The 23,015-nt window shown below is 34.8% G+C and overlaps 1 protein-coding gene across 1 annotated transcript in view; it reads right to left on the reverse strand.

Annotated features, from left to right (window-relative positions):
- The window catches only part of LOC103539998 (charged multivesicular body protein 1B2), a 43,996-nt gene that overhangs the window by 16,653 nt on the left and 4,328 nt on the right, over positions 1–23,015 (reverse strand). The window contains exon 2 of the mRNA XM_008506496.2: positions 4,347–4,444. Within this exon, the coding sequence (XP_008504718.1) occupies positions 4,347–4,444 (98 nt within the window). The remainder of the gene's footprint in view (positions 1–4,346; positions 4,445–23,015) is intronic.

The raw sequence follows: 23,015 nt of genomic DNA on the forward strand, positions 1-23,015 counted from the left end.
TTTCCTCATGTGTAGTACAAACACTACTGACACATATCCTCATTTTAGTTATCCACTTATTTAAACACATATTTGAAATGATGTAATTAATTAGCACAGATCCATATTTTTCCTGTTATAATAGCTCTGGGTAGGGCTAAAGTTAAAAGTCAATTTAAAGAAAAATATTAAATAGTTCAGATGGTCTTCCACTACAGCAAAACCAAGACGGTATGGAAGTGACTGAATTTTGAGAACATGGATCAATTAAGATCCCTGACCACTGGATACTTGTTTCCAATTCTTCAATATAAACAGCGATATGATAAGTATACTAGTACATGTAACCTCACACACTTTCCAAGTTTTTTTCTAGTTAACATCCATAACCATACACTTACAATTCTTTTATTCTTGTGATGAGAATTTTTAAGATCTACTCTCTTAGCAACTTTCAAACATACAATACAGTATTATTAACTATAGTCACCATGCTGTACATTACATCCCCAGAACTTATTTATTTCATAATTTTAAGTTTGTACCTTCTGACCACCATCTCCAATTTCACCAACTCCCAACTACCCAACTCTGGCAACCAAGAATCTGTTCTCTTTATCTATGAGTTTGTATTTTTTTTTTTTAGATTCCACATATAAGTGAGATCATGTGCTATTTCTCTTTGTCTGACTTATTTCACTTAACATAATGCTCTCAAGGTCCATCTATGTTGCTGCAAATGGCAGGATTTCCTTCTTTTTTATGGCTAAATAATATTCCATTTTATATATATTCCACATTTTCCTTTTCCATTCATTCACTGATGGACACTTACATTGTTTCCATGTCTTGGCTATTGTAAATAATGCTGTAATGGACATGGCAGTGCAATACCTTTTTGAGTTATTTTTTCCTTTCCTTTGGATAAATACCCAGAAGTGGAACTGCTGGGTCACATGGTAGTTCTATTTTTAATTTTCTGAGAAACCGCCATACTGTTTTTCATAGTGGCTGCACCAATTTACATTCCCACCAACAGTACACGAGGGTTCCCGTTTTTCCATATCCTCTCCAACACTTATTTCTTGTCTTGCTTGATAACAGCCATTCTAACAGGTATGAGGTGATATCTCATTACAGTTTTAATACATTTCCCTAATGATGAGTGATGTTGAGAACCTTTTCACGTACCTGTTGGCCATCTGTGTGTCTTTTTTTTCGAAAAACGTCTATTCAGATCCTGTACCGATTTTTAAATCAGATTGATTTCTTGCTATTGAGTTGTATCAGTTCTTTATATAATTTGGATATTACCCTTTTATCAGATACATGACTTGCAAATATTTTCTCCCATTCCATAGGCTGTCTTTTCACTTTGTTGATACTTTCCTTTGCTGTGCCAAAGCTTTCTAGTTTGAGGTAGCCCCATTTGTTTATTTTTGCTTTTGTTGCCTTTGCTTTTAGCGTCATACCCAAAAAATCATCTCTGAGACCAATGTCAAGGAGCTTACCACCTGTTTTCTTCTAGGAGTTTTATGATTTCAGGTCTTATGGTCAAGTCTTTAACCCATTTTGAGATAATTTCTGTATATGGTGTAAGATAGTGGTCTTTGCTTCTTTTGCATATGGCTGTCCAATTTTCCCAGGATCATTTATTGAAGAGCCTGACCTTTCTCCATTGTATATTTACGGATCCTTTGTCATAAATTAACTGACCATCTATGCATGGGTTTATTTCTGGGCTCTCTATTCTGTTCCATTGATCTATGTGTCTGTTTTTATGTCAATACCATACAGTTTTGCACACTAAAGCTTTGTAATATATTTTGCAATCAGGAAGCATAATGTCTCCAGCATTGTTCTTTCTCAAGATTGCTTTGGATAGTCAGGGTCTTCTGTGTTCCATACAAATTTTAGGATTGTTCTATTTCTGTGAAAAATGTCATCAGAATTTTAACAGGGATTGCATTGAATCTGCAGATTGCTTCGGGTAGTGTGCTCATTTTAAAAATATTAATTGTTCCAATCCATAAGCATGGAATATCTTTCCATTTATGTCATCTTCAATTTCTTTCAATAAGGTCTTACGGTTTTCAGTGTATAGATCTTTCAACTCTTTGGTTAAATTTATCCCTAGGTATTTTATTTTTTTCATGCAATTATAAATGAGACTGTTTCCTTAATTTCTTTCTTATAGTTATTAGTGTATAAAAACACAATTGATTTTCATATATTGATTATATATCTTGCAACTTTACTGAATTCGTTTATCCTTACAGTTTTTGGTGGTGTTTTTAGGGTTTTCTACATAGAATATCATGTCATCTGCAAACAGTGGCAGTTTTACTTCTTCCTTTCAAATTTGGATGCCTTTCATTCTTTATTCTTGCCTAATTGCTCTGGCTAGGACTTCCAATACTATGTGGAATAAAAGCATTAAGAGTGGGCAGCAATGTCTTGTTCCTGATCTTAGAGAATAAGTTTTCATCCCTTCACTGTTGAGTATGATGACAGCTGTGGGCTTATCGTTTATTGCCTTTATTATGTCAAGGTTCATTCCCTCTATAGCCACTCTGTTGAGAGTTGTTATTATGAGGGGATGTTGAATTTTGTCAAATGCTTCTTCTGCATCTACTGAGATGATCTTAGGATTTTTTTCCTTCATTTTGTTAATGTGGTGTATCACATTGATGAATTTGCGGATATTGAACCATCCTTGCATCCCTGGAATAAATCTCACTTGATCACAGTATATGATCCTTTTAAAGTATTGTTGAATTTGGTTTGCTAGTATTTTGTTGAGGATTTTTGCATCTATGTTCATCAGGGATCTTGGCATGTAATTTTCCTTTTCTTGTAGTTTCCTTGCCTGGTTTTGGTATCAGGGTAATGCTCGCCTTGTAAAATGAGTTTGGAAGTCTTCTCTGCTCTTTTATTTATTGGAAGACATTAAGATGGATTGCTATTAATTCTTTAAATGTTATAATTCACCAGTGAAGCCATCTGGTCCTGGAGTTTTGTTTGTTGGGATTTCACACATTTTAATGCTGCCATGCTTGCCTGAGATTTGAAATCTCAAAAATCATTTTTAGGCTATTTCTAATCTCCTCAATATATAGAAATATTAGCCAAAGATCTTTTTATGCTTTCTCTTTCCTTGCAATAGTTGGGATTATGTTTTTAAAAAGGGATGCTCCTAATATATCAATTTTAGCTTTATTTTTTCTTCTAACTCAGCCAATCTACTTCCATCTTCTTTTCTGCAACTTTTCTTCCCTTCCCTTAAAGTTTTCCCTATTACAAGTAGACAAAATACCCAAAGTGACTCAATTTAAAGATTGGATATATGCTATTATCAAAGATCTGAATAAGTAATAAAATATTAAAAATAGATATATAAATACACACGTGCAGAAAAGAGTTAACATAGCAAGCCTGAGACTGATATCAATAGAAAGGTCTACTTCCAAGTTTGGCACTTGGCTGGTATGTAGAAACTTGGATTTGGGGCAGGTTCCCACCATTTCCAGAATGGTTAAGAGTGGCTCATCGTGCTTAAACTGTTGGTACAAACAATGCAGTGTATGCCAAGTATCAAATTTCCTTCTGGGAGTCTGGAATTTTGGTGTGTGTTAGGCAGAGGATGCAATGATTACCAATAAAAGCCTTGGACTCCTAGGTGCAGGAGAACTTCCCTGGTACACAACTCTTCACACTTGTTGTCACAATCTGTTGCTAGAGTCATTAAGCTTGTCCTATGTGACTCCACCGTGAGAGAACTATTGGGAGCTTGAGGCTGGATTCCTCCAAACTTTGTCCCATATGCCTTTTCCCTTGGTTGACTTTGCTTTGTACCCTTTTAGCGTATTACATCATAACCAGGAGTACAATGTATGTTGAGTCCTGTGAATCCTCCTGGCAAATACATGATATACAAACCACAATAGCCATTAATGCTATACACTGTTTAGACATAAAACTTTTGAGAGTGCAGAAATTAAAATGAGCCAAAATATGTTAAATATTATTCCTACATATAAGCTTTATACTTCTCAGTCAGAGTGGTTTTGGCTATAAACCAAAGGACAGTCTTTGATGTAGGTAACAGAACAGTCAGGTAACATTCTGTTACAGTTACATTCTGTCTTGTGAGACTTACTGGCACATATCAATAGTAATAAACAAAAAAGAGCCATCATTAACTATGTTGGATAACAAATAATTTATTTAAATAGATATCTGGTTTAGAATACTAAAGCCAGCAATCTTTCTTCAATGTAAAATAAACTGAAACAACCACTCTTTCATGATTCATTGCACTTCTTTCATGAGCTCAAAAGACAGTAAAAATACCAAAAATGGCTTACTTTTTTAATCTTGGCCTTTTCAGCCTTTTCTTCTTTATCGCATTTCTTGGCATTCCTATTAAGTTCTTTTGCAGCAAATTTCAAGTTAAAGAGGTGTTCTGGAAATATATGTTAAGGCTATTCAAAAAAGGCATTTCGCAACCTAACTACCTACACATAAGGTGTTAAATTATAAAAGTTATCAGATAAGATTATGATATTTAAACCAACTGTTCACAAAGTTTGAGGAAACAGAATTTTTCTCTTCTACATCTGTTTTCTATTAAAAAAAACATAACGGCAAGAAAGATTTATTAATTGTGAAGGAAAAAATAGCAACTTTATAGTAGAAAGACATGGCAGACACCACCTTATCAAGGATAAGATCACCAGTGATGACATTTCAGCATCATTTACCTTTTAAAATGATGAACTGAGAAGGGAAGATCATCATTTCTATGGTGTTGTTGCCAAAAACATAACCTCAATCTACTCAAGAGAAAACATCAGACAATCCTGAACTGAGAGACATTCTACGATATAACTGACCAGTGTACTCTTCAAGTGTCAAGTTCATTAAAAGCAAAGAAAGACTGAAGAACTGTCAGAGAGTGGAGAATACTAAGGAGACATGCCAACTAAACACAATGTGGGATCCTGGACTGGATCCCGGAACAGAAAAAAGACGTTAGTGGAAAAACTGGTGAAATTTAAGCAAGATCAGTAGTTTAATTAATAATACTGTAGCGATGTTGGTTTCCTCTTGTTGATAATTATACTATGGTTATGTAAGATGTTAACATTAGAAGCAGCTTAGTAAAGGGTACAAAAGAACTCTCTGTACTATTTTTACAATTTTTCTTTAAGTCTTAAACTACTGTAAGATTGAAAATTTTAAATTAAAAAAGAAAAATGTAATGGGAAGAAAAGTGCTCTGTTCAATAAGACCCCAATGTGCAATACCATAAAGTTTTCACAAATATGAAGTATATGCACATGAATATGACAAAGCAGTGTAGATTATTTCAAAACCAAGTAGGGGCTGGCCCAGTGGTGCAGCGGTTAAGTTCACACGTTCCGCTTCTTGGCAGCCGGGGGTTTGCCGGTTTGGATCCCGGGTGCGGACATGGCACTGCTTGGCAAAAGCCAGGCTGTGGTAGGCATCACACATATAAAGTATAGGAAGATGGGCATGGATGTTAGCTCAGGGCCAGTCTTCCTCAGCAAAAAGAGGAGGATTGGCAGTAGTTAGCTCAGGGCTAATCTTCCTCAAAAAAAAAAAAAAAACAACTAGTCTGCACCATGATTAAATCACTAGTTAGGAAGATTCTATGTGTTTTCTGCCCTTTAGGAAAAGGTAAAATCTACTTTTTTAAAAGCTTGATTCTGCATTTCTTCAGGATACCTACAAAAATGATGTAGGGTTCGTTTTTTCTGAAAGGTATACATACATCATATAGTTTAAAAGGCTGACTTTTGGATTGATTATATCACTGTCAGAAAACAAGAATTATTTGACTGTTTTATTTACCAAAACTAAATCATAAATTAAGCTACCTTCTTCATCTCTCAACGGCTTAATGTTGTAATTTGACACTTTATTTATGGATAACGAGAGGGATGACTTGGCTACCCTGAGTATTTTTCATCAACAGCAAATATACCTAGAATTGTTAAGAAAATAAGTATATGTGTATGAATTTCTGGGTAACTTTAATGTAAAATGTATTTTACATTTATAAGTAAGATTTACCAATTTCAGCTAGGTGACTGAGAAAGTTATAGCTCTTTTTAAAAACAGGGTTTCTCAACCTAAGTATTACTGATATTCTGGGCCAGATAATACTTTGTTGTGGGGGCTGCTGTGTGAATTCCAGGAAGTTTATCAGTGTCCCTGGCCATTACCTAGTAGATGACACCAGCACCTTCCCTACCCAATTGCAAGAATCCAAAATGTCTTCATACACTGTCAAATGTCACCTGGGGAGGGGGGGCAAAATCGAACTGTGCTGAGAATCTGAATCACTGATATAGATGGAAACAAAGGAAAAGAAATAGTTTTTAATTTCCCAAATCATCTCCCAAATAGAATCACTATCTCTGTATAAAGAGTCACTATAGTCAAAAGCTAAATTAAGAAACCAGTTATTTTAGATGAATTCATGTAACTAATAAATTCTTTGTTGTTTTTAAAGAATGATCTCATCTTCCCTTAAACCTGAAATTTACTATAAACTGCAAATACTGAGGACTGACTGCTGAATGCCTAAATCTGTACTTAATATTAATAGTTAAGGTTGATCATGGTCTAAAATATTGGCCAAAAAAGAATTAATAGGAGATTCATTACAAAAGTCTATTTGATACCATAGAGCTATTTTCCCCTTTATCCTAAAAAGACAGGAAACACTTCCATAAATATGGAAGCCTAGAGATTTAGAAAAACACCTCAAAATACTGAATAAACCACAAGTGTCCTTTTAAACACAGAACTTAGCTTGCAAAAGGGGAAGGAAAATCCTTAGGGGACAGAATCAAAGAGGAAGAAGGAAATATCAGTAGTAGGTAAGCACTGAAGCCCCTGAAGTCAAAGCCCCTATTGGGACCACATGAGGTAAGGTGCCGGATCTGAACTTTCTGAATAAAGCTAGAACTCTTGAAGGCTACAACATTAGCATAAGGGTGTGATAGAAAAATGTTTTATCAGCTGGCAAAGGAAGATGAGATAACAAGGTTAAGGGTTAATGTGGGCCGTGATTCACAGCTAGGGGTGCAGCAAAGTAGATAAAGAAAATTAGTTAAAGCTGAGGAGAAAATTAGCAAACTGAATATAGATCTGAATTAAGACTAGACTGAGAAAATAAGATTAGTACTAAAAAGAGGATAAGAGATAAAGAAAATAGAATAATAATGTCTACTATCTGGAATCCCATATAGGCATAATGAAGAGAATGTGTGAAGGGTTATAGTCAAAGATATAAACCCTGAGAGTAACAAGAGATGAGAGAAAAAAAATCTTTAGATTCAGGAAGCACCAAAAAAAAATCCCAAGCAGGATGAACAAAAATAAATCCGCACTTAGATACATTATGGTAAATCCCAGAATACCAAAGACCAAAATAACTTTAAAAAAAAACCATAGTGAAAATTCAGGTTACTTACAAAAGAACTAAAATCAGAATGAACAGAATTTTCAAACAAAACGTTAAAGAAACTTCCAAAGTATGTACAGAGGATTCATATTATTCATGGTAGTTATACTTCATGAAGTCACTGCAAACAGTGAATTAGCAAGTATGGAACCATTGCTCTTAGGGAAAATCAGGGTTAGATTAATGCAAGCCTGTGTTCATAACATTTTCATCAACCTATCAATGCATAACCTTGTTTTGTATTTATGTTTTAATGCACCTTATTAAATTTATATTGCTAATTTATTAACATTGAATTAATGGGCAACAGCATTATAACTTATCTCTGACAGAAGCTCATTTAACGCACATATATTCTCCATAAAGCACATCATGGCCTTGCACTTATGAACACTACACAGCCCTTTAGCATTATACTTGAGGATCAGTGAAATCACCAAGAAAAAGCACAAAAAAATGTAAAAATTGTGGCACCAGACAGAACGTGAAAAAGACACTTGTTTACAGTATTGAGAGTTGAAATATGAAGGCAGAGCATCACATTGTTCAACCTCAGATGGGAATGTGTGCCTTGGGCCACTCAAACTTCTCACCGACTGAGCATGTCCACGAATGATTCTAAAACCAAAAACACAGCAAGGACTGATTTTCAGGTTATAAACAGATTTTAGTGAGTAGGTGAATTTGCAAATACAGATTCTGTAAATAATGATGACTGAATAATGATGACTGACTGTATGTCACAAGGAACAAAATTAGGACAGACATAATGAAAGGCTTAGTGAGCCCAGAGACTGGTAAACACATGGGTAAGTCCAGAAAAATACTGACTATAAAATAATTGTAATGTCTAATTTTGGAGATAAAAAGGCAGAACAAACATTATTAGATAGGAAAAACATATAAGACAGAGGATGGGAGTGACTGAAGTTAAATGTTTAAAAATCTTTATATTACTCAGAAGAAGGAAAGAGTTTCTGATTTTTTAGATAATCAATTAACTATGAATGTTAGAATGTGAAGGTTATTCCTAAGGAAATAGCATGTAACTTCAAAAACAGTAGAGAAAAAATGGGGTGAGACACTTAATAAATCCAAAAGAACGTAGCAAAAGAGAAGCAAATCACAGAGAAAACAGGATCAAGAGAGATCATAAGATACAGCCAATGCGTCACTTAATAGGGATATGTTCTGAGAAATGCATCATTAGGCAATTTTCTTGTTATGCAAACATCATAGAGTGCACTTACACAAACCTAGAAGGCACAGTCTACTACACACCTAGGCCATATGGTATTAATCTTAGGGGACCACCGTTGTATATGAGGTCCATCATTGACTGAAATGTTGTTAAGCAATGCATGACTGTAAAAGGATAGAAACATCTCCAAAATGTCAGGATGGATTACAAAAATAATGAAACAAACTAGAGCTATGTGTTTTAAACAGGACTTTAAAACATAAAGACACAAAGGTTGGACATAAAAGGAGAGAAAATGTTATACCAGACAAATAATTACCCAAAAAAAAAGCAGATGTAACTTTATTAGGATCAATCAGACCACCTAAAAGCAGCATTAGGCATTTAACAAAAGCGGGGTCACTATAAAATGATAAAAAGTAAATTTAGAAGTGGATGAAATTCTAAACTTCCATGTACCTCTACATAGCATCACAATGTCTTTGTGTATATGTATATAAAATTGACAGAGAGAAAATTATCAACCTTAGGAGACTATAACAAAACTCTCAGTAACTGACAAAACTAAGAATATGAAGTTATGAAACTATTATGAAGCTTAATTTAATAAACATATAGAGAAGTGTAGGCAATCTTGTACCCAATAATTTGAGAATACACATCATTTTAAGCATGTAAGACAGATGAAAACTGATCCTGCACTAGGCCATAAAGCAAATCTGAAATAATAGATATCAAACTAGCAGTCTAAGCACAACTCTATAATGAATGAACTAATTAATATGGGGATTCTCTTCACAATTTTCCTGTAAGAATCTAAAACTCTTCTAAAATTTAAAAAGCTTATTAAAATATATATCTGGAAATTAAAAAAATTATACATATGGAATGAAGAAGAAATTAAAATGAAAAATTTTTAAAAATAGTTAGAATTGAGTGACAACGAAATGAGTGGAATGTGGGTTGTAGGACTTTGAGCTAATGCCATACTCAGATTTGAGTTTTCTAGCCTTAGAAATTCACATTAGGAAAGAATGCAGGCTAAAAATTAACATGATAAGTATTCATTTCATAAAGTCAGGAAAAGTATAGAATAAACCCCAAAGAAGCATAAGGACAGCAAAAAAAATCTCAGAGGAAAAAAACAGAAACAAAGATATAATAGAAAGAATAAAAAAGTCCAAAGTTGAGTTCTCTGTAAAGACTAGTAACTTTCACATACTTCTGTACAAACTGATCAAGGAAAAAGAGAAGGCATAAACAAACAGTGTAGGAATGAAAAACGAGAAATAATGGCAGATACAGTAGAGATATTTTAAAATAATGAATTATGAACATTATGCCAATAAATTGAAAGTTTTAGACAAAAATGGACAATCCTTGAATATTATAAAACCAAATTAAAAAGTAAATAATCGAATAATTCTAAATTCTTGACTCAATGTTAAGACATTTTAACATATAAATTAATTAATAAACAACAGCCACAGGCCCAGATGGTTTTACTGGTACATTGCATCAATTATTGAAAAAAAAGTAATACCTATCTTATGCAAACTCTTCCAAACAATAGAAAACAGAAGGAAGACTTCTCAACTCTGATACCCAAATCAAAAAAGGATACTATATGTGAATGGGCAAACACAGACCAAATTCACTTATAAATAACATGTAAAAATGAGCAATTAAGCAAATATTACAGGTACCTCATATTCATGATGGGTTTATCCTAGAAATGCAAGGATGGTTTAACATTAAAAAAACTATCTTGTTATTTTTTGAGGAAGATAGGCCCTGAGATAACATCTGCTGCCAATTCTCCTCTTTTTGCTGAGGAAGATTGGCCCTCAGCCAACATCTGTGCCCATCTTCCTCTACTTTATACGTGGGACACTTGCCACAGCATGGCTTGATAAGTGGTGTGTAAGTCCATGGCCGGGATCCAAACCAAAAACGTGCAAGCTTAACCACTATGCCACCAGGCCAGCCCCCATCCATGTATTTTAACCATATTAGAATATTAAAGAAAACACAGATGATAATCTCAATACATAAAGAAAAAACATTAAATAAAATCCAATATTCGATGGTTTCATCAAACCAACATTCAGAAGAATGGTTTAAACTTCTAGCAAACTAGGAATGGAAAAAACTTTCTTAACCTCAAAAAACATGTATTTATCAAAAATCTATAGCAAACACCATCCTTCATAGTGAATATTAGAATATTAGAATTCCTTTAAAAATCAGTAACAAGAAAATGATCCTGCCATAGGTTTTTTCTTTGTTTGTTGTTTCATGAACTGTTCTTCTAGAGTCCTAGCAAGCATGGTAAGAAATGAAAAAAGAAATAGGGGCCAGCCCGGTGGCAGAGCGGTTAAGTGCACAGGTTCTGCTTCGGCGGCTCAGGGTTCGCCAGTTTGGGTCCCAGGTATGGAGATGGCACCGCTTGGCAAGCCACGTGGTAGGCATCCCACATATAAAGTGGAGGAAGATGGGCAGAGATGTTAGCTCAGGGCCAGTCTTCCTCAGCAAAAAGAGAAGGATTGGCAGCAGATGTTAGCTCAGGGCTAATGTTCCTCAAAAAAAAAAAAAAGAAAAAAGAAATAAAAGGTACATGGATTATAATAGAAATCATCAAAGCATCATTACTTTCTGACAATACAGAATGTATCATCTATGTAGATAAATGTCTACACAGATAATTAAAAGTACACATATTCTCCAACCCAGAAATCCCACTCCTAGGTATATATCCTAAAGAAATTGTCCCCAGTTGACAGAGGAAATATGTACAGGCATACCTCAGAGATAGTGCAGATTCAGTTCAAAACCACTGCAATAAAGTCACACGAATATTTTGGTTTCCTACTGCATATAGAAGTTATGTTTACCCTATAGTATAGTCTATGAAGTGTGCAGTAGCATTACATCCAAAAGAACATACATACCTTAATTAAAAAATACTTTCTGGCTATAAAATGCTAACCATCACCTGAGCCTTCTGGGAATCAGTCTTTTTGCTGGTGGAGGGTCTTGTAAAAAAATGCATTATCTGGATCATCATGGAGGCATAAGAGAATCCTTTTGTCTCTTCCCTTCAATCTACAGTGAAAAAAACATCCATAATCCAAAAAAGCCTACAGTGCACAACACAACAGGACCCCAAAAAGATCGCACATTGGTACATACAAAGGTGGGTGAATCGGAGCACACAGAGGAGGCTAAATACGGGAATAGCAGAGGCAGAGCCCAGGATCCTGGATGACAGCTGTGGTAGCTTAAACAGCAACCCCCAGCCCCAGAGAACTCAGTGGGTGGCAGCAGAGGCACACGTGTGTGACTCTAGCCAGCTAGCTGCAGCAGAACCTGAGGACGTGGGAAGCAGAGCAGCAGTGGAAGCAAATCCCCGTGATCCCAGGCCCTCCAGCTTCAGCTCAGAGCCTAGTAGCAGCAGGAGAGGTGCATACAGAACCCTGACATCCCAACTGCAGTGGTGCATATGACCACAAGGTAACAGGTAACACCTGAGACAGTGTGCAACATACAAGGCTCACTCCTCACCTTCTCACTCCCCTCACCACAGCAGTGGAGCTCCCAACTCAGGTGACCCAGGACACAGCTGAGGTGTGAGCCATCCCTGTACCCCTGGTGGCAAAGCCAGTGATGGCAAAACCATCAACAGCAAGGAATCAGTGACCCATGAAGCAAAGGTAACAACAATAAGAGTACTGGTGATACCCTAAATAGATGTCATGGAGGGTAGAACATGTAGATCCTCAAATATAGACAGAGGTAGCTCAGCTAAGAGAACCCAAAAACTAGCACTATGGTGCTACCTAGTGAAAAACAAAAAAAGGCTTCTAATCTCCAAGCAATTGAAAAGTTTCAAGCAAAACAAAGTACACCTAAATTAAAACTATGTTTGTGACAACACATGCACTGGCAGAGGAATAACTCAGTAAGCATCACAAAAAGCCATGGTATCATGGCTAAAAAAAGAAAACAATTTTCTAGAAACAAAACATAAAGTCACGGAAGATGGTGATCTAACTGAAGAATTCAAACAACTGTCATAAAAAAACACTTAACAAGCTACAAGAACACTCAAAAGGCAGTTGAACGAGCCCAAGAATAAAATCATTCAACAGGAGGAATACGTTACCAAAAAGATTGAAATTCTAAGAAAGAACCAAAGAAATTCTGGAGCTGAAGAACTAAATAAGTGAAATGAAGAATGCATTAGAAAGCATTGGAAATAGAGCAGATCATATGCAAGAGAGAATTAGCGAGCTCAAAGATAGAAACATAGAAATGATGATGCAGGTAAAAGAGAAAGAACCGAGACTTAAAAAAAATGTAAAAATTCTATGAGAATTATCTGACTCCATTACAAAAGGCAATATAAGGGAAATGGGTATCCCAGAAGGAAAAGAGAGAGAGAAGGGTGCAGAGAGATTATTTAAAGAAACAATAGCTGAGAACTTTTCAAACCTGGGGAAGGAACTAGAGATACAAATCAATGAAGCTAATAAACATCCAAATATCCCAAAGCAAAAAAGACATTCGCAAAAACACATGATAAAAAAAACTATCAAAAATCAATGACAAAGACATAAAATTAAAAGTAGTGAGGGAGAAAAAGACAATAACCTACAATGGAATTCCAAGTAGGATATGAGCAGATTTCTAAGGAGAAACCCAACAGGCCTTGTAGAGAGTGAAAAGATATATGCCAAATATTGAAAGATAAAAACTGTCAGCCAAGAATACTCTATCCAGCAAGAATATCTATCAGATATAAAGGAGAAATAAAGGCTTTCCCAGACAAACAAAAGCAGAGAGAGATCATCGCCACTAGACGTACCTTATGAAAAGTGTTGAAAGGAGCCTTCCTACTTGAAAAGGCAAAGGTATACAAAGCTTTGAGCAAGTGAAAATAGATAGAATCAGAAAACTGCAAATCTGTATGAGAACAGAATAGTATAAACTTAATTATAATATAAAGGTTAAGGGGAAAGGAAGCATTAATAATAACTATAACCACTTCAATTTGATAAATAACTCACAATACAAGAGGGGATAACTTGTGACAACAAAAACATATACAAGAGGAAAAGGATGGACCCTGTATAGGCAAATGAAGATAAGATGCTATCAGCAGAAAAAGAACTATCTCATCTATGAGATCTTTTATACAAACCTCATGGTAACCACAAAACAAAAATTCAGAGCAGAGTCACAAAACATAAAAAAAGAGGAAACTGAGAAGCACATCACAGAAAACCACCAAACTGAAATGGCAGACAGAAACACAAGAAAAAAAGAACCAATGAAAATACAGAGCAATCAAAAAACAGAAGATAAAATGGCAGCAGTAAGGCCTTATACATCAATAATCACCCTCAATGTAAATGTATTAAATTCACCAAACAAAAGACACAGAGTAGCTGGATAGTTTAAAAAGCAAGACATCAAAATACGCTGCCTCAAAGAGATCCATCTCAACTCTAAAGACAAACGGCACAGCGTGAAGGGATGGACAGTGATATTCCGAGCAAATGGCAAGCAAAAGAAAGCTGATATAGCTGTACTTATATCACACAAAACAGACTTCAAGCCAAAAAAGTTAATAAGATACAAAGATGGACATTATATAATAACAAAGGGGACAATCCATCAAGAAGACATAACATTTACTAATATATATGTACCTAATACAGGAGCACCAAAATATATAAAGCAATTATTAATAGACCTAAATGGAGAAATTGACAGCAACACAATAATAGCAGGGGACCTTAGTATCCTACTTACATCAACGGATAGATCATTCAGACAGAAAGTCAATGAGGAAACATCAACCTTAAATGAAACATTAGACAAGATGAATTTAATAGGTTCATATAACATTCCATCCAAAAGCAGAATACATATTCTTCCCAAGTGCTCAGGGAACATTCTCAAAGAAGGACCACATGCTGTGAAGCAAAACAAGTCCCAATAAATTACAGAAGACTGAAACTATATCAAGCATCTTTTCCCACAACGATGTTAAGAACTACAAAAACAACTACAAGAAGGAGGCTGGAAAAGTCACAAATATGTGAACACTAAACAACATGCTACTGAACAACTATGGGGTTAATGAAGAAATCAAAGGAGGAATCAAAAAACACCTGGAGACAAATGAAAATGAAAACACAACATATCAAAACTTATGGGACGCAGCAAAAGCAGTACTAAGAGAGAAATTTATAGCAATACAGGCCTTCCTTAAGAAACAGGAAAAATTTCAAACAAACTTACACTATACCTAAAAGAACTACAAAAAAGAAGAACAAAGCCCAAAGTCAGTATAAGGAAGGAAATAATAAAAATTAGAGGAGAAATAAATAAAATAGAGACTAAGAAGACAACAGAAAGGATCACTGAAACTAAGAGCTGGTTCTTTGAAAAGATAAAATTGATAAACTTTAGCTAGATTCAGTAAGAAAGAGAGAGAAGGCTCAAACAAAATCAGAAACAAAAGAGGAGAATGACAATGGATAGCACAGAAATGCAAAGGATAAGAGAATACTATGAAATGCTATATGCCAACAAATTGGATACGCTAGAAGAAATGGATAAATTCTTAGAATCATACAACCTCCCAGAACTGAATCAAGAAGAAATAGAGAATCTGAATAGAATGATAACTTGTAAGGACATTGAAACACTAATCAAAAACCTCTCACAATATGAAAGTCCAGAACCAGACTGCTTCCTTGGTGAATTCTACCAAACATTCAAAGAATATCTAATACCTATACACCTCAAACTCTTTCAAAAATTGAAGAGGAGGGGACACTTCCTAACTCACTTTACAAGGCCAACACTACTCTGACACCAAAACCAGACAAGGACAACACAAAAAAAGAAAATTACAGGCCAATATCTCTGATGAACATAGATGCAAAAATGCTCAACGAAATATTAGCAAATCGAATACAACAATACTTTAAAAGGATCATACACCATGATCAAGTGGGATTTATCCCGGGGAAACAAGGATAGTTCAGCATCTGCAAATCAATCAACATATTGGTATACCACATTAACAAAATGAAGAATAAAAATCACTTGATCTCAATAGATGGAGAGAAAGCATTGGACAAGATTCAGCACCATTTATGATAAAATCTCTCAGTGAAATGGGTATAGAAAGAAAATATCTCAACATAATAAAGGTCATATATGACAAATGCACAGCTATCATCATACTCAATGGTGAACAACTGAAAGTTATCTCCCCAAGAACAAGAAAAAAATAAGCATGTCCACTCTTGCCACTCTTATTCAACACAGTATTGGAAGTCCTAGCCAGAGAAATTAGGAGGAAAAAGAAACAAAAGTTATCCAAATTAGAAAGAAAGAAGTGCAACTGTCACTTTTTGCAGATGACATGATGTTACATATAGAAAACCTAAATAATACACCAAAAAACTATTAAAGTTAATGAACACAATAAAGTTGCAGCATACAAAATAAACAAAAATCAGTTGCATTTTTATACACTAACAATGAACTTGCAGAAACAGAAATCAAGAATACAGTCCCATTTACAATCACAACAAAAAGAATAAAATACCTAGGAATAAACTTAACCATGGAGGTGAAAAACCTATACACTGAAAACTATAAGACACTGATGAAAGAAATCAAAGACTACACAAAGAAATGGAAAGATATTCAATGCTGATGGATTAGAAGAATTAACATAGTTAAAATGTCCATATTACGTAAAGCAATCTACAGATTCAATGCAATACCTATCAAAATTCCAATGCCATTTTTCATGGAAATAGAACAAAGAATCCTAAAATTTATATGGAACAAAAAGACTCTGAATAGACAAAGGAGTCCTGAGAAAAAAGAACAAAGCTGGAGGTATCACACTCCCTGATTTCAAAATATACTACAAAGCTACAGTAATCAAAACAGCATGGTGCTGGCAGAAAAACAGACACACAGATCAATGTAACAGAATTGAGAGCCCAGCAATACCACCACAAATTTATGGACAGTTAATTTTTGACAAAGGAGCCAAGAACATACAATGGAGAAAGGGAAGTCTCTTCAATAAATGGTGTTGAGAAAACTGGACAGCCACATGCAAAAGAATGAAAGTATACCATTATCTTACACCATACACAAAAATTAAGTCTACATGGATTAAAGACTTAAATGGGAGACCTGAAATCATAAAACTCCTAGGAGAAAACAGAGGCAGTATGCTCTTTGGCATTGGTCTTAGCAGTATTTTTTTGAATACCATGTCTCCTCAGGCAAGACAAACAAAAGCAAAAATAAACAAATGGGGGACTACATGAAACTAAAAGGCTTCTGTACAGCAAAGGAAACCATCAACAAAATGAAAAGGCAACATTTCACTGGGAGAAGGTATTTTCATATCGTATATCTGATAAGGGGTTAATATCCAAAATATATAAAGAATAAAATTCAACAACAAAAACTCAATGTAACTTAAAAAATAGGCAAAGGATCAGAACAGACACTTTTCCAAAGAAGATATACAGACGGCAACAGGCAGATGAAAAGATGTTCAACATAATTATTAGGGACATGCAAATACAAACCACAATCCCCTCAGAATACCCATTAGAATGGCTATTACTTAAAAGTCAAGAAACAATAAGCATTGGAGAGGATGCGGAGAAAAGAGAACCCTCATACACCGCTGGTGGAAATGTAAATTCGTGAGCTACTATGGAAAACATATGAAGACTCCTCAGAAAATTAAAAATAGAACTACCACGTGATCCAGCTACTCCACTTCTGGGTATTTATCCAAAGAACATGAAAACACTAACTTGAAAAGATTACACACCCCTATGTTCACTGCAGCATTATTCACAAAAGCCAACACATGGAAACAACCTAAGTGCCCATCAAAAGGAAGAATGGATAAAGAAGACGTGGTATACATATACATACAAAGTGGACTATTACTCAGACATTAAAACAGATGAAATCTTGCCATTTGTGATGACACGGATGGACCCTGAGGGTATTATGCTAAGTGAAATTAGTCAAATGGAGACAGATAAATACTGTATCATTTCACTCATAGGTGGAAGATAAACACAGAGAACAGATTGTTCCTTACTAGAGCGTAAGGGGGAGGCAAGAAGGGTAAAGAAGTACATTTGTATCCTGACAGACGGCAACTAGACTCTTGGTGGGGAACACGATGTAGTCTGTACAAAAGGCAAAATATAATGATGTATGCCTGAAATTTATACAATGTTATACATCAATGTTACCTCAAAAAAAATGCAGTATCTGAGAAGCAAAATAAAGCAAAGGGCAATAAAACGAGGTACATCTGTAAAAGAAGGATCATAGCAGTATTGTTTGCAATTACAGAAAAAAAAGGAACCACTTAAATGTTCATCATTAACAGAATGGGTAAATTGTGGGATATTTCTACAATGAAAAACTATACAGAAGTGAAAATGAAAACGACATAATGAATGAATCCCACACATCATGTTGAATAGAAATGAAAATGGCAATATGATACCATATATATAAAATTGGAAAATATGCAAGATACAACTATATGTTAAGAATGTACATGTATGTGGTAAAATATAAAGAAATAGACATGATAAATATGAACTTTCACACAGCGTTTATGTGTGGTGGGGCAAGAAGGAACTTGAGTCAGTAATATTTTATTTCTTAAGCCCAGTGGTAGGTAACTGATATGTTATTCTTTTTTGTGCTTTTTGGGGGTTGATGGGGATTAAAGTTACATGATTTAAAAAATTCATTTCAAAGAAAAGGTTATATTAATTTAAGAGTTTACAGTTCTTGTTCATAAGATGGTATCTTTGAATTTTTAAAAAGGAGGGCTGTTTGAAAATTAAAAGAAAAAAGAACAAAAAGCATGTATTAAATAATACGAGTATATGGAAAATACTGTTAGGAATGTGTATACTTGAACATGCTTGTGCTTTAAATTTAATATAAAATAGCTGCTGTCCAAGACCGTTTTCATAAATTCTGTTCCTAAACTTTGAGTATACCCTGTAGAAACACTAATTTGTAGGTTATAGTGTCAGTAGCTACTTACTCTGTATTCCCATGTTACTTTATATATCATGTCCTTTACTTTATTATAACTCTTTGTTTACATGTCCGATTCTTCAACTAGACCATGGACACCCTGAGAATAAGGATGAGTCCTAATCATCCTTATATTATCAGCCTAATGCAGTGCTGAACAGCAGTTCTCAAAAGCTTTAAGTAAATGAATTCTAGTAGAAAAGTGTTTCGCAGTGGTACACGACATATTGGGAAAAAAGCACCACTGATATTGGCCAAGAGGACTCAATTATACATTTAAGCTTATAAATAAGTTTATACTAATACAATGTTATTTGTTATATATCACAATTCCAAATAAGATTTCATAAAGAAAAAAAGAGCTCTGTTGCTAAGAGTTAGAAAACTAATGTCACAGCAGATCCCAAACTTTTTTAATTTCATGGTCTGGTATAATTAAAACAAAGAATATACCAACACCAAAAATGTAGGAAGGAGAGTCTCAGAATAAAGGGAAGCTTTTAAAATTGAATACATTTAGCTTTGAAAAAATACGTTTTACATTGTCCCTTTTTATTTTTCTCATTCGGACTTGATTTTGAAACTTCATCACACACCAGTAGTATCACAATTACCAGTAAAGCTCCTAAAAAATACAAAGTTCTGGACTCAATCTCTGGAATTTTCAGTTTGGTAGATCTGGCATGAGTCTCAGAAATCTGTAGCTTTTTAAAAGCTCACCAGGTGATTTTTATGCACATTTAGGTTTAGAAACCACTGATTCAGTATCCTCTCCCACAGGACAACTGAAATATTGGAATGTTTCTGTTGCTATCAAAAGTAACATGATAAGAGGCCACGGATCTCTATTTGATTCTTATGATACACATACATATTAGAATGTTTCTGTTGCAGATATATATCTATACACATATACATCCATGATCTCTTATCCACAGTTCCAAAATCCAAAAAGTTCTGAAAACTGAAAGTTATATATAATATTTGTTAGCAAAACATGACGTGACTAGAACAAATTTGATGACAAAACCTGATCTCAATAAGTTAGATATAGTCTTTAATTTATCCCACTTAATCTTCACGTTTCAGTGTAGGAATATTAATGCGTGTGATTATGAGGTGCTGCCACAAGCCACCAAGATATAATACAATATACGGCATATGTTCCTTATTGCCTTTCTAAAATTTAGAGACGTGTGAATGCTGATTTGAATATGAAAACAAATGGCAACTCAAATCAAAACCTGTTTCCCTGTGTACAGGAATTTTCTCATCTACCCAGTATATAGAATGGTTATTGTTTAAAATGCTCACACCTTAAAGTATAAAAGTACCTAAGAATGAGGAATAAGGCATTTTTTAAAATATTTCTTTTTGGAAAGGAGCTCTATGTAAACAGTTATTTTCCTGCATAAAAAAATTATTTATTTTTAAGTTCATGTCAGTAGTATTTTCTCTTTGAAAGTACATGGGGCTTAGAAAACGGTCTGAAACTTTATACTCTTGAGTACTTATAAACTAAATTTTAAAGTAACTCATATAATTTAAAAAATAATTTACTTTTAGTCTCCAGGAGGAATACTTTAACTATGAAAAACACTTAATACAATGCAACAATGAGTGAAATAAAGCATGAGAATATTGACTAAATCATAATCACTAGCAGTTCTGACAACTACAACCCTATTATTACACTTGTTTTAATAAATTCAGAGTTAACAATTCAGTCCCATAGAAGCAGAAAATGCACGTGCACACACACACTCTACAAGTTCTTTTCAATTTAAGAAATCTTACCTATCATGAGGCTAGATGTACATTAAGGCCATACGAATTTTTACCAGGTCCTATTCTAAACAGCTCTAAAAGTTCAGAAATAAGGAGATGAATTCCCTAACCTCAACCTTAAACTAGAATATAGCAGACAGACAAGACCACCAACAGTTTAGTACAAATAAGTATAAGCAGATGAATCCACAGATGACTACCTATCTTAGACTACCGCCATCAAATATATTCACGTGTCTATTTAGCCCAGGCAACCTGTAACACTAGTGTTTCTCTGATGATGAATCTTTTGTTCTAGGCCAGAAATCAAAACATCCTTGGGTCTAAAACCTTGCCTCTAACTCTTGGGTACTTTCTACGACTAGAGTAAGAAATTCTTAAATTCAGTTGTCTGCTATTCAAATCATCACACTCTGTGTATGCTACAATAAGTGAATGTCCTCTATATTGAAGTGGGGAAATTGATTGTTGTTGTGGAAAACGACATCAATTCAACTACTAAATTGAGCTACGGAATAGAATTGATATATTGTGCAATATTTTAGATACTTTACTTGGCTATAAATCCCTGGAGTATTTTTCTATTTGGAAAAATAACACTGGCAGAATAATCTCCTTCACTGACTGATCATAAATTGAATTTTGCTAAGTGGCTGTCATTAAGAAGGCATTTGTTTTTCTTTGCCCCCTGAAAAGGAAATGACTGAAATACTTCATGTTTCCTGGACTGAAAGTTTAGAAAGACTGAACAGTAATATTTATTAACACGTACAGAATGATGCATAAGTCCCTAGACTAGGTGCTGGGTAATCGCAGGCTCCAGCACCTTCTGCTTCAGGGATGTTGGCCTCCGCAAGTTATCTGGCTGTCTTTACACACAGTTCCTTTGCCTAGTATACCCTTCTTCCTCTCCCTACCATCTTCCTCTTAATCCCCATGAGGTTTCACACACACCACAATGCTAGCTTGCTGGCTAACAAAAACAGTAACACTGACTGAGAAACTGGTCTCAAAGATCTCCATTAACGACAACAGGTTTCCCTCCTCCTGCCAAAATCCACACAAAAGCACACACAGAAAAAAATAACTCATTTGGCCCTTGGGATTGATAAATAAGGAAATCAATGAATCATCTGAATATCCAATCATTTCTAATTTTCAGAAAGTATTAATATCCCATCTTCCAATTCTACAAAATTAAAATTTTCTAAACATTTAAAACATTACATCATACAGATGTACCTTTTAATATGAAATATCTATGAACCAGAGTTGTCTTCAAGACAATCTTCAGGCTTTCCCAAAGGTGATTGTGTAGATTCATGGTTTTTCAAACTCTCTTTGAAGCAAAACCTCAAGCGGAATGCCAATATATAGAAAAAGTAGCTCTGCACAACCCTAGGACTCCATCAAACATAAGTGAATTGCGCTGTAAGTTCTGGAGGCACTGTGGAAAAGTGAACACAACGGAGACTTTGGAGCCAAGCCCAGATCTTTTACCCTATAATTACAAGCTCTGTGGCTTTCTTAGCTCTAATTTCCTCTTCTACAAAATTAGGATACTACCACCTGTCTTCCAGTGTTGTCTTGAGGGTCTGAGATAACATATACAGAATCCCCACCACAAAGTTTGGCACATAGTAGGTGCTCAATAAATTGTCATTACCATCTCATGACTTTGCTAAGTCACCTATCTTAATTGGGCAATATGGTTAGTCAAGGAATAAAAAGTCCCATTGTCTCTTTAAAACATTCTGTGATTTAATTTATTTGCAATTACAGTGCTGACAGGCAAAAGACTATGTCTTAATAGATTATTGCTTTGAAATTTAAATACATAAGCATCAGGGCTCAACATATTCATTATGGATACAGAAGGAAGCCTTGTTTTAAGATTTCAATCTGCTTCCTCAAGGAAAATTGTTATTAGCTTACTAGTAGAATTTCATAGTAGAAATCTCATGTTCTGACTGCCTCTCTGAAGTAGGTGGAGCAACACTAAGTGAAAGTTACCCAAACACAGTAGGGCAGAAAGCTATTTGATTCCAAGTGACAACAGTAGGATTATGCAACCTTTTGGGCACAGAGAAGTAGAAGTTGAAAATAGAGGTTAGAGGAAGGAAATAAAAATGTTCACTAGCATCTGCCTGCCACAGAATAAAGCAGTGGTACCAATACTATAGATTGTTTACTCATACATTTGATGAGAAGAAATGGCATTATGCATCCAACTTTCCCCTTTTCAGCTGGCAGCGTCTTGATGATCCCTTGCATATTTCTGGGAGGTAGAGTCTGGCATCCCAGAAATACAGGGAAATCATCAGAATTGAAAGGAACCTTAGAAATCACTTGTCAACTTCCTTCATGTTACAGACATGAAAACTAAAGCCTAGAGATGGATAACTGAGGATTAAT

The sequence above is a fragment of the Equus przewalskii genome, chromosome X (genome assembly GCF_037783145.1).
Source record: "Equus przewalskii isolate Varuska chromosome X, EquPr2, whole genome shotgun sequence".
In the NCBI taxonomy this organism is placed as follows: Eukaryota; Metazoa; Chordata; class Mammalia; order Perissodactyla; family Equidae; genus Equus; species Equus przewalskii.